This window comes from Macaca thibetana, chromosome 3 (assembly GCF_024542745.1).
Source record: "Macaca thibetana thibetana isolate TM-01 chromosome 3, ASM2454274v1, whole genome shotgun sequence".
Classification (NCBI taxonomy): domain Eukaryota; kingdom Metazoa; phylum Chordata; class Mammalia; order Primates; family Cercopithecidae; genus Macaca; species Macaca thibetana.
The window spans coordinates 55629925-55642422 of NC_065580.1; the positions used below are offsets into that span (position 1 = coordinate 55629925).

Consider the following 12498-nt stretch of genomic DNA (forward strand, 5'->3'; position numbering starts at 1 on the left):
AGAATGGCGTAAACCTGGGAGGCGCAGCTTGCAGTGAGCTGAGATCCGGCCACTGCACTCCAGCCTGGGCAGCAGAGCGAGACTCCATCTCAAAAAAAAAAAAAAAAAAAAAAAAAAAAAAGTAGAGGAGAGCCCAAAGAAGTAAGTTATCACATGGTCATTCTGCAGCAGCACCAACCAGGACCAAAATTTTGCCCTCGTAAGCCCAGTCACACGTACTTTCTATACAAGCCGGTGCAGCCTCCTGAGAGAGGAAATGAATTATATTATGAAAGAGTAAAGTGGCTGAGTGGAGTTGGAAACAAATTAAGAAGGGCCTTAAAAGGCAGACGTGGGGATTTGTGCTTGGTAAGGTCATGAACAGGAGAGCACAAGTGCAGAGAGGTGACATGATATGTTTCACGAAGATTAGCTCCAGAGCCAATGAAGGTAGGTAGAGAAGAATTCCAGTAGAGAAACCACAGTGGTCATCTCTGTAGGAAGCAATATGGACTTGCACTATGTGGCATGAAGAGACATGGAATGGATAAAGTTGATAAGAGATAATGGAAAAAAAAAAGCAGCAGATATCAGGACTGAGTTGAACATAGAGGGTAAAGGAGACAGAAACATAAAATTTCTAAAATAACTTCTAAATTGTGTTTTTTCTTAACAACCTCTTATACCAACGGCTAAAATCACTTCTAAATTTTGGACCCAGAAAACCAATGTAAAAGTATTGCCATTGATAAAATGTGGTAGTTAAGAGGAGATGTTTGTTAATGAGGAAAAACGGTGAGTTTTTCTTAATTCAAGTGAAAGGACTTCTAAGTGAAGATATCCTTTAGTGAAGATGACACACAGTATAGAAAGCTGGAACTGTGTCTATACTGCTCATCACAGCGCACCCAGCATCCAGCACAGTGCCAGGCTCAGTAGACACAAACTCTATTTCGAGATGTAAAACCAGGAAATTTGGGGCACAGAGGAGGTGATCGCTGAATCAAGAGTGTACTTGTAGAATAGATGGCCAGAAACAAGGTCTAGAAGAATGCCCATAGCTGGGCAAGTTAGCAAAGGAGTCAGAATAAAAGACAGAGACTCAGAATAATGTCCCTCAAAATAAAAGAACATTTCAAGAATCAGGGAGTAATCAATAATGTCCAATGCTGTTAGGAGGCAAGCACCATGAAGACTGAGACCAGGCCATTGTATTTACCTAGAAACCTTAGGGCGGTGTGTGGTCTCACACTGACTGCATGGGAGAATCACCTGGGAAGCTTTAAAGCTCCTGACACCTTGGCCATGCCCCAAAAGACTTCAATCAGAATCTCTGGTAGGGAGACTCAGGAGTCAGTCGTTTCTAAAGGTATCCAGGTGATTTCAGTGTGCAGCCAAGACTGAGAACCACAGCCTTCAGAAGGGAGGTGGGGACTGAGGCAGCTCATAAAGTGAATAGGGAGAGAGAAATATAAGATGGGGGTATGGGCTGAATGTTCCAGAAGAAAAAGGAAAGAAATAAATATCTTTCCTTAGACCCACAACCTGATGGCATGCATTGGCACATATTCCATGGCCTTCAACTTGCTCCTTAAACCCCTCAGATTTCCATATTTTATTTATATTCTATAACACAGCAGAGCAAGATATATAAGCAAAAGTTTATAATTTCTAAGAAGTTTCACCCATACCAGGGGCAAAATTGACATTAGTTGTTCAGGATTCCTATAAAATGGTCAAAATTTGAGAAGTCTGCTCAATGTATTAACTGTTTGAACACTAATTATTAAAATATATAATATGTTCCTTATTTGTATGTTAACCATTAAACTATATTAATTTATAAGTATTATACTATATTAAATTATATACCATTTAAATGATATGTTTGTGATATATATTCTATCACTATAATATTACAAATATATCATAGCAATTATATGCAGCTACTCAAATACTATAACTGTATATGAAGCAATACTTTTGTCACGATGATTGTTCCAAAAGCTTTTCATTCTAAGATGTGATTCAGGAAAATTTATGTTTCATTTGATCATATCCCCTTAAAAGTTATTTCAACATGGAAATTTAAAAATAATAACTAGTAATATACAGAGAGAAAAACTAGGAAGCATTTCAAAGTAGGAAATATAAATACAGGAAAAAATCAAACTGACATTTGAATGAAACTAAAACATATAGAAATATGATAAGCAAGTATGGTTCTTGGGTCTGCAGATATATGTTTGTATCCAAAATAATGTTTCCTGTTTCAGCGATTGAATTGGAATACTCAGTGGATCTTGGATTGTCATGGCACCCATTGGTAAGGGACTGTCTGCCTACCAATGTGGAATGCAGTCGCTATCATCTGCAGCGGATCCTGGTGTCAGACACTTTCAACAAGTGGACCAGAATTACTCTGCCTCTCCCTCCTTATACCAGGTATGGATGCTTCTACATGTTCGCCACATGCTTCTATGTATAGTGAGCCCAAATATGATAAAATTTGGCATGTCAAGTTTAATGAGATATGTGAGGATTTTGTTACTTGCTAATGGTATTGCCATGTATGAATTATTAAGGCTGCCTTTTTTTTTTTCTAATTGTTTTCCTTCTGTTTCTTTTTTTTTTTTTTTATATAATACTTTAAGTTCTAGGATACATGTGCATAACTTGCAGGTTTGTTACATATGTATACTTGTGCCATGCTGGGAACCAAGTTGGAAAACACTCTTCAGGATATCATCCAGGAGAACTTCCCCAACCTAGTAGGGCAGGCCAACATTCAAATCCAGGAAATCTTAAGGCTGTCTTAATGAGTAAAACAGAAACCAGTTTTTATCATGACATTATTCCACGTTTTCCCAAAAGCCAGGCCTTTACTGACTTTTAACTCTAATATTTTTAAAGAATGAACTACAAAAGAAAACAGTGGCTGCATCACTTCGCTTCTCCAACTTAATTCAGAGATGCCCAGACAAGTCATTTAAAATAGGCCCACTGGATCCAGAATAGACTTAAACAGGGTCTGTTTTCTGCTAGTGAGGCTGCTGTAAATATAGGAGTGAGTGATGTCATACAAATGAAGGTAGCAAATAAATGTACATTAAAATTATGTCTGCTTTTAAAATTTTATTTTGGACATTATCTTAAGAATTATCTGAAGTATTTCTAGTGAAAAATATAAAAGAAGTGTTTCATTCTTGTCTCTATGGAAAGGGATCAGGGCTTAACAAAATTGCCTGGTACGGAAGGATCACTTGAGACCAGGAGTTCAAGGCGAGCCATGGAAACACAGCAAGACCCCATTTCTACAAAAATTTAGTCAGGCATGGTGGTATATGCCTGTAGTCCCAGCCACTCAGGAGGCTGAGGCAGAAGGATCACTAAAGCCCAGGAGTTTGACGGTGCAGTGAGCTATGATCATGCCAGTGCACTCCAGCTTGGGTGACAGAGCCAGACCCTGTCTCAAAAAATATATATATTAAAAATTAAAGTAAATAAAAATAAAATTGCCTAGTAAATTCTGATAAAGAAGTTAAATCTAAATTATCTGTGCATTTCCACTCCTGTTTGAGTAAAGCAGAGAATTAACTTTGCCTAGTGGAATGGTGTTACATGACACTCTCTTTCACCATCTAAACTAGGTGCTAATTATAGGAAAGCTTTAACATCTTGATAGAAACTTCTATTTCCTCCAAGACAATGGTTTTCAGTTGCTGCATTAAGAAAGAAGCAAAGCAACCAATCCAGTGTGGGGAACAGGAGTTATAGTTTGGGCTCACTATTGTTTTGTCATCCCACAAATGAAGAATGAATAAATTTTCCTAGCAAATGGCCATAAAATTCAACCATTCATCTAGGGCATAACATTTCTTAGAATTATCATAAATGGGATGGTTTCAGTTACTAACAGCCTAGGGCTGCTTTACAATTGCTGGCTCAGAGGTACGAGACTATATTAACTGTCAGCAGAGTTGCCAAGTTTAAATGAGATACGTGAGATTTTGTTGCTCATTAAAGGTGTTGCCATGCATGAATTATTAAAGTGATCTTAATAAGTAAAATAGAAAAAAAACTCCATTAAGGCAACAGTCTTTTAAGTCTTTATGAATTCTGTGAATTATTACACAGCTACTCAGTCACATTTTGCAAATAAGCGACATTCTAAGATTTACTCCAGCTAGTCATTATGCCCTTGAGTCTTTTACTCAAGAAAAGTAATTATTTCTCATCTTTTAATCTATCTTTTAATTGTCTCTTGTACATACTCACAAGAATTTTGACCCTTTCAAATGTTATTTGAAAAATCTGATGAGCATCCATTTCCCCCGTTCTGTACTGAGAATAAGCAGTTTGTTTATTATATTACCCTCGAGGCTCATGTACACTTGTCTTAAAGGTGACACCGACTTGTAACAAGGCCCTTTGGGTAATTCAAAAAGAAATGTGCATGGAGGGAGCCCAAGCCAGACTCACTTCTCTGCCATATACCAAAGATCATTAGAACAATATGCCAGTCTCAGAGTTACTTGTTTCAAACACGAGTAAACATATCTATACTACATCTACTTTTACATTCAGTTATTTGGTAAATATGGTGTTTCCTTGTTTTAAGTTAAAATTACTGTCTCTGTTACCTGGAAATATGTTGAAATGTCAATGTTTATGTGGTCCAGCAGGCCAGAATTGAGTATTTCAGTTTGTAGCTCTTCGCTATAAAAAACACGTGATGCTGACAACTTAAAGGCATGTGCTCAGTAAGGGTCAGGAATGACTGTGACCATGTCACAACTGCAGCCTTGTCTACTCAACACACGACCATAAGGCTAGGATCCCAGTATTGTTGGCACAGTAGTAATGAGTGCCAGCTGAGGTTGGCTGGTCACAAATTGACGTCAAACCATTCACCAAACTAAAATGGTCACTAGTCATCAGTAGCAATTATTCATTCAGTCACTCTTAAAACAAATATTTTTTAACTGTTTAATTATGTGCTAGGCCTATGAGGGAGCTGAACTGATCCCTGACTCAAGGAGCTTTTAATTTGGTGGGAGAGGAGTACTGGCCATAAATCACCAATAATCACAGGAGTAAATATAAATTCAATTGTGATAAGTGATGGAAAACAGGTACATGATGCTCTAAGTTTCTATATTGGAGAGTGATATGACCTGTCAAGAAAGCCAGGGAATGCTTTCTTAAGAAAAGGATACTTGAGGTAAGACATGAAGGATGAATGTAAGTTAACTAGGTAAAGTGTAAGGGTAAGAGTGTTCCAAACAGGGACAGTAGCCAATTGTAGGAGAGGGCAGGTGTATTTGAGATGTTGAATATATGGATCAGATAAAGAGAGGAGCAAGGTGAGGTATGAGATGGTGTCAGACCATGAAGACCACTGTAGGTTGTAAAGATTTGGAGGTTCATTATAGGAACACTTAAATGCCTGTTTAGTGTTTGGCAATAGGGAGACATGAACAGATTTGCATTCAGAAAAGCTTCTTCTTTTTTTCTTATTTCCAGCTTTTAAGTTCAGGGGTACATGTGCAGTGTGTGTAGGTTTGTTACACAGGTAAACATGTGCCATGGTGGTTTGCTGCACAGGTCATCCAATCACTTAGGTACTAAGCTCGGCATCCGTTAGCTATTCTTCCTGATGTTTTCCCTCCTCCCACCCCCGACTTTCCAACAAGCCCCAGTGTGTGTTGTCCCCCCGCTCATGTGTCCATGTGTTCTCATTGTGCAGCTCCCACTTGTGGGAGTGAGAACATATGGTATTTGGTTTTCTGTTCCTGCATTAGTTTGCTGAGGATAATGGCTTCCAGCTCCACTCACATCCCTGCACAGGACATGAGCTCATTCCTTTTTATGGCTGCATAGTATTCCATGGTGTATATGTACCACATTTTCTTTATCCAGTCTATCATTGATGGGCTATTAGGTTGATTCCATGTCTTTGTTGTTGTGAATACTGCTGCAATGAACATATGTGTGTGTCCATAGTAGAATGATTTATGTTCCTTTGGGTATACACCCAGTAACGGGATTGCTGGGTCGAATGCTATTTCTGCCTCTAGGTCTTTGAGGAATTGCCACACTGTCTTCCAAGTGATTGAACTAATTTACACTCTCATCAACAGTATAAAAGCATTCCTTTTTCTCCACAACTTCGCCAGCATCTGTTGGGTTTTTTTAACTCTCATAGTAGCCACAGAAAAGCCCATTCTAAACAGAAAACAAATAGAGGATAAGAGTAGATGTAAAGAGGCTCTTGCAGAAATAAGAAATGCCAATGGTACAGGCAGTAGACATGAAGAGAAGTGGAGAGAAAGTCAAGAGACATGGGAGGCAATGAAACTGACCAAGCTGGGTCAGTTTGAGGGACATGGGAGCTTGAGGGAAAGGGCAGTGCTGAAGATGACTCCCTGGTCTCTGAGTTGCAAACCTGAAGGGATGCTGCTGCTCCTCACTAGGAAGGGAACAGTGAAACTAAACACAAGATACATCACACTCTGCTCCAGACATTGCTATGTTAAAACCTAAATAATTGAAGTAGATAGATTCATAGTTTCTATTCCTTGCCATACACATTAGTTAAGTTAGATCTTCGTAAAAGAAGATTTATAAATAAATGAACAAAAAGCATTGTAGCATAGTGAGGGGGGTTCTGCCTTTTCACCCGTATGAGCTTTTAAGGCAAGTTACTTTGTGTTTCTAAACTTCAGTTTCTTCATCTGAAAAATGGAGATCGTTTTTACCATATGAAAATCTCATAAATGTGCATGGAAGTGTTGAGAACATTGTCAAGATTTATTAAAAATGAAAATTATTTCTACTTTTATGAGTTAACCACATAATCACACTTGTTAACCATAACACAGGTTTATTATCAGACTTCAACCTCAGACTAAGAAGTTTTCCTAAGTCACAGCTTAATCTTGAATGAGAGTGAGCCCATGATAATGGATAGGGCACCGTCTTAAATTCTTGCGCTGGAGGAGGTTACAACCTATTTAAGGAAAATCAGACATATACCCGAGAAACAACTGAAAAGTAATACCTGCTGTATATAATTTAATGCTTCACTGAGGAATGGGCTAGAAATGCTGCAGGTATCAAGAAATGGGAGATGATATTGAATGCCAGAATTCGAGTGTTTCATGGAAGAGATGGGGCCTGGCCTTGAAGGATGGCTAGGAATTAGGTGGGTAAATGAAAAGAGCACTCTAAATCAGGGGAACAATGTGGACAGTGCAAGGACACATAGGTATGGGGCTGGGGGAAGCGCGTGAGTTGCCGATTCAAGCAGAGGGCTCATATCTGGAAGCTATGACAAGATGCTGGTTCGTAGAGTTGGGTTAACTTACAGCAATCATTGGAGCAAGGCAAAGTTTAGATTTGTAGGCAAAATGAACTGTGGTGGGTTTGAGCTGAAAATATTCTTCCAAGAAAAAAATTGGGACAACAGACAGATTCACATAAGAGGAGGTGGCAACGGTGTTGTGACAATAACTTCTAAGTGAAGTAACAAGTCTGGGCTACAGCTGAAGGAATGAGGCAGATATGACAGAACATTTCAAAGAAAGAATTGATTAAAACCCAGCCACTAATTTCTCCTTCTCCATTACACACGTCAAGAGATGACTCTAGAGTTTGAAGCCTAGTAAAATAGTGAGAAGATGTGAGGAGCAAGCTAAAGTTGATTCCAGGAGGGACAGTATGGCAAATTTAGTCAAATGATGCTGGATTACATGTGATGGCTCGAGGTACAAATGAAAATGTCCATTTGACAGAGACATGAAGATCTGAGCCCAAGAGAAGATAATGAACTTCGGAGGCATAAACATAGAGTAACAGGCAATGCTGTAAAACTGCACCTGTCTCCATAAGAGAGTGTTTAAAAAGGTGGGGGGGGAACTCATAAATTTAATAGCAGAAGGAGCAGAAATGGCCAGCAAGGGGGCTGAGAGGATTCAGGCAGAGAGAAGATTCAGAATAACATGGCATCCAGAAGCCAGGTGAGAGGAGATTAACAAGCAGGAAAATATGGCCTTCAATGACATAAACTATAGAGAGTAGTGAATTAAAAAGTTTCACAAAAGCTTTACTGGATTTTTCAATTTGAGAGAATGAGTGACCTTCGAAAGAACAGTTTCAGTAAGATACTGGAAATAAATACAGCTTGTCTGGCGCCAGAGGCCATGGACTTAACCACTATATTAGTACTGCCTCTTCATTGCTTGCCTAAGAGAGATGGTCCGAGGAGAAACAGGAAGGCAGGAATGCCAGGAGTTCTTGAGAGAGACTGAAAAGGAAGAGAGGAAGATGCCAACATCAGTTTCATAGCCCCTAATCTGAATCTGCCTCCTCCTCCTTACTAACCCCAGACCTAAAAATAACAGGTGGCTCAAATAGCATGGGTTCTTGAATATCACCTTAGACCCAGGGTGAGTCAGTGGAAGGGCAGGTAACCCAAATCCACAGAGAAAGGGAAAGGAGTGGCCACTGAAAGGCTCAGGTGTGACTTGGGTATTTTAAGTCACAGTTTGAAGATGATCTGTTCCCTTCTACTAGCCCTAATGACCTAGCTGATAACACCTTCTTTAAAGATTAACTACACTTTGGAAGCCCAGGTGGCTTTAGCCACAGCATGGAAGCTGCAGGAAGTTCTAAGGAAAGGTGCTGTGCACAAAAAAGGGCAACATTGTGAAAGGATTGGGGAAAAGAGATGGGGAGGGGAGGCTATAACACTTTCAGGTAAACAAATTTAGAGAGGTTTTTTTTGGGTTTTTTTTTTGTTTTTGTTTTAAATGGAGTCTTGCTCTGTCACCAGGCTGCAGTGCAATGGCACGATCTTGGCTCACTGCAAGCTCCACCTCCCAGGTTCAAGTGATTCTCCTGCCTCAGCCTCCCGAGTAGCTGGGACTACAGGCATACGCTATGACGCCCAGCTAATTTTCGTATTTTTAGTAGAGACGGGGTTTCACCATGTTGGCCAGGATGGTCTCGATCTCTTGACCTTGTGATCCACCCACCTTGGCCTCTCAAAGTGCTGGGATTACAGGCATGAGCCACTGCGCCAGGCCATATTCTTTACTTTAACAAAGCATATTGGCTGGGTGCAGTGGTTCACGCCTATAATCCCAACACTTTGGGAGGTTGAGGCAGATGGATCACCTGAGGTCATGAATTCGAGACCAGCCTGGCCAACATGGTGAAACCCCATCTCTACTAAAAATACAAAAATTACCTGGGCGCGGTGGTGCATGCCTGCAATCCCAGCTACTTGGGAGGCTGAGGCACAAGAATCGCTTGAACATGGGAGGCAGAGATTGCAGTGAGCTGAGATCGTGCCATTGTACTCCAGCCTGCATGACAGAGCAACATAAGACCCTGTCTCAAAAAAATAAAATAAAAAATAAAGTGTACAATTCAATGTTTTTTAGTCATTACTAAATAAAAAACAAAAACAAAAACACAGGGTTGTTGAAACCATCACCACAGTGTAATTTTAGAATATTTTGTCCCCGCTAAAAGAAATCCTATACTTAATAGCAGTCACTCCCCACCCCTCACCCAGCCCTAGGTGACCACTAAGCTATGTTCTTATTTGCCCGTTCTAGGCAGTTCATAGAAATGGAATTATACAATGTGTGTTTGTTTTACAATTGGCTTCCTTCATTTAGCATCAAAGTGTAGTGTGATATATTGTGGAATGTACCAGCTCCTCATTCCTCCTTACAGCTGATTAACATTCCATTTTATGGATATGCCACATTTTATCTATCTGTTCATCACTTCATAGGCTCTTGGGTTCCTTCCACCTTTTATGCTGCTGTGAACCTTTCTGTGCAAATTTTATGTGGATGTATGTTTTCACTTTTCTTGGATATATACCTAGAGGTGGAATTGCTGGTAATTATGTTCAACATTTTGAGACACTGACAACCTTTTATCCACAGCAGCTGTACTCTTTTACCTTCCCACCAGCAATGCAGAGGATTCTAATTTCCCATATCCTTACCAGCACTTGTTATTGTCTTTTTGACTGTTGCCATCTTCATGGGTGTGAGGTTGTATCTCATTGTGGTTCTCATTGACATTTCCCTAAAGGCTGATGATGTTGGGCTTCTTATCCTGTGCTTATTGGCCATTTATATATCTTCTTTGGAATATTCTTCAACTTTGTCAAAGAAGATAGGCTAATACAAAGAAACAGGCTAGTGGAGGAAATTTTATGCAAAACATAAAGGAAAGGTCTTGGCTTGCAAGGCAAATAGACACACATTTTGAAATGGGCTGACATCACAGAGTCAGTTGCTCAAACACACAGGGCCAGGGGCTTCAGCTCCGAAGCTGACACAAAAGTCAAAACACATACAGCTGCAACACATACAGCCTCCCATAGCTTAACAACTGTTCATATTTACAAGTAATGATAAGGGTAGGATGATTTTGTGGAGGTTGCAGTGGAGTTTTGAAAGATTTACTTAATGAGAATACAAAGTAATCATGAACCAAGAGATCCTTGCCTTGTTTCAGTTTTGTTAGTGAATCAGTGTGAGACTTAGGTCACTGGGCGTCATCATTGTCTTTGGTAGAATGGCATTGTTAGGCTAGATTTTCTAGGCTTAAATATTTTATGTATCTCTTTCGAAGTAAAAGATATTTCAGGGAAGGAAGAAGAGGTTTAAAACATTGTGTTCCTTTCAAAGGGCTTTTTCTCATGATGACGATGACAGTGAGGACTTCATAGGTAGAGTCATTCTGAAGAAAAGAGCAAAAATGAAGACTCTGTAATGTGTAGTGAAATCTGTTAAAAGGTGCGGAGGTAGTGTGGAGAGAGATACCTGGGACACCAGTGAGAGGAACCATACTATTAACAGTAATATTTTAACTACTTAGCAATGGATATCTATTAAACAAAACTGATGTAACACTTACTACATACTGTAGATGGGGAAGAAATGGTGTAACTCCACAAAAGAAGCAAGAGGAGAGAGTTCACGAATATGGAAAAATGAGAGATCTTCTCTGGGACCATTTTTCCCCCAACTCCAAGAAGTAGCAGCTGATGGTGGCCATCATTCTAAAGATAAATGACAACACCTGCCGAGGAACTCCACCAAGACACTCGTAGGTCTTGGTAAACAAGAACTAATTAATTTTCACAACACCCTTGTGAGGCAGAAGGTAGCATCTTCCCAGTTTTACTGACAGGGAAGCGTCAGCACATAAACATAAGTGATGTGGCCCCTTCACACAGTGGAGCTGTGACAGGGCTGGGAATAAGAAGTCCTGGCAATTCAACTTCCAAACTCTCATTTTTAACTTATATTCCAGTTCTTAGTGAAAATGTTTCCTATTCTTACAAATTAATATTGGATAGTATGGGTATCCTTGTTTGATGGGTACATAATTACTAGGTGTAGTTATTCCTAAGAATATGAAATCATCACATCTGAGAAGGAGCCTTAAAAATCATCTCATTAAACTCCCTTATTATACATGTTTAGTTACTCACCGTGGACATAGAACCTACTAGTGCCAGAGTACAAATGAAAGCCCTCACTTACCTTTACTCCTAAGGGGCCAGCTCCCATGTTAGTACATTTCTCATGTAGTTTCTTACCGTTTCCTTTTCTTTGAAATGCCAGAGAGTTGCACAAATTGAAAATGTCAGCGTTGGAAGTCCCCATAAATGCTGTCAACTCCAACAATGTATCTGGCTCTTAAATCTTCCGTACAGTTTCTCTAAGTGGTTGCCCACATTGTGATTAAACACAGCCAATGCTCAGTAAACCCATGCCACCTCTCAGCTGCGGGAAAGCTGTCTGCCCCCTTTAACAGCCATCAAATCACCACCCCTCCACAGCTGACACCAGGCCCTGCCCATCTACTCTACAGGATATCTTTTGTAGGGTGTTTTGGTCTTCCTGAGCATCTTTATTACTACGAACTGAATAGCCTTTCAGCAAATGTTTACGAAGCTCCATCTGTAGGTGCCACCAACAATAAAATGATAAATAAGGAAAATAATCTAACAGGAAATTACATATGAATAGGCACTTTTAAGACAATGTGACGAGGGCTTTGGTGAAGTATGTGTAAGATATTAGAGGAACAAAGAAAGTTTATTACTTACCTACTATCTATAAGCACTGAGGATACAAAACAGTATTCCCCTAAGGGATACAGAGATATTCTCTGCCTTTCAGAAGCTTATACTCTAAAAAAAAAAAAAAATATATATATATATATATATAAATGTTGGTGCCGAGTAATTATGTTTTATGGAAATATGGTATTCCACTATGTTAATTATAAGTTGCTGCTGCAGATAAACAGAGATAGCTATAAATAAATTTAGATAAATTTAGTCATTAAAAATAATTTATCAGCAAAACCACTGAGTTGCACAATTTGCGGGCATGGGTGCATTTCCACATTGCTTACTGTGAGAATGGAAGCCCCTGGATACCAACTTCCTGGGCCTTTAGAACACCTACTAAGCTC

The 12498-nt window shown here is 39.5% G+C and overlaps 1 protein-coding gene across 3 annotated transcripts in view; it reads left to right on the forward strand.

The window, feature by feature from the left end:
* The window catches only part of RELN (reelin), a 515960-nt gene that overhangs the window by 450693 nt on the left and 52769 nt on the right, over nt 1-12498 (forward strand). For all 3 annotated transcript variants that reach the window (XM_050782664.1, XM_050782662.1, XM_050782663.1), the window contains exon 46: nt 2256-2424. In XM_050782664.1, coding sequence (XP_050638621.1) covers nt 2256-2424 — 169 coding nt within the window. The remainder of the gene's footprint in view (nt 1-2255; nt 2425-12498) is intronic.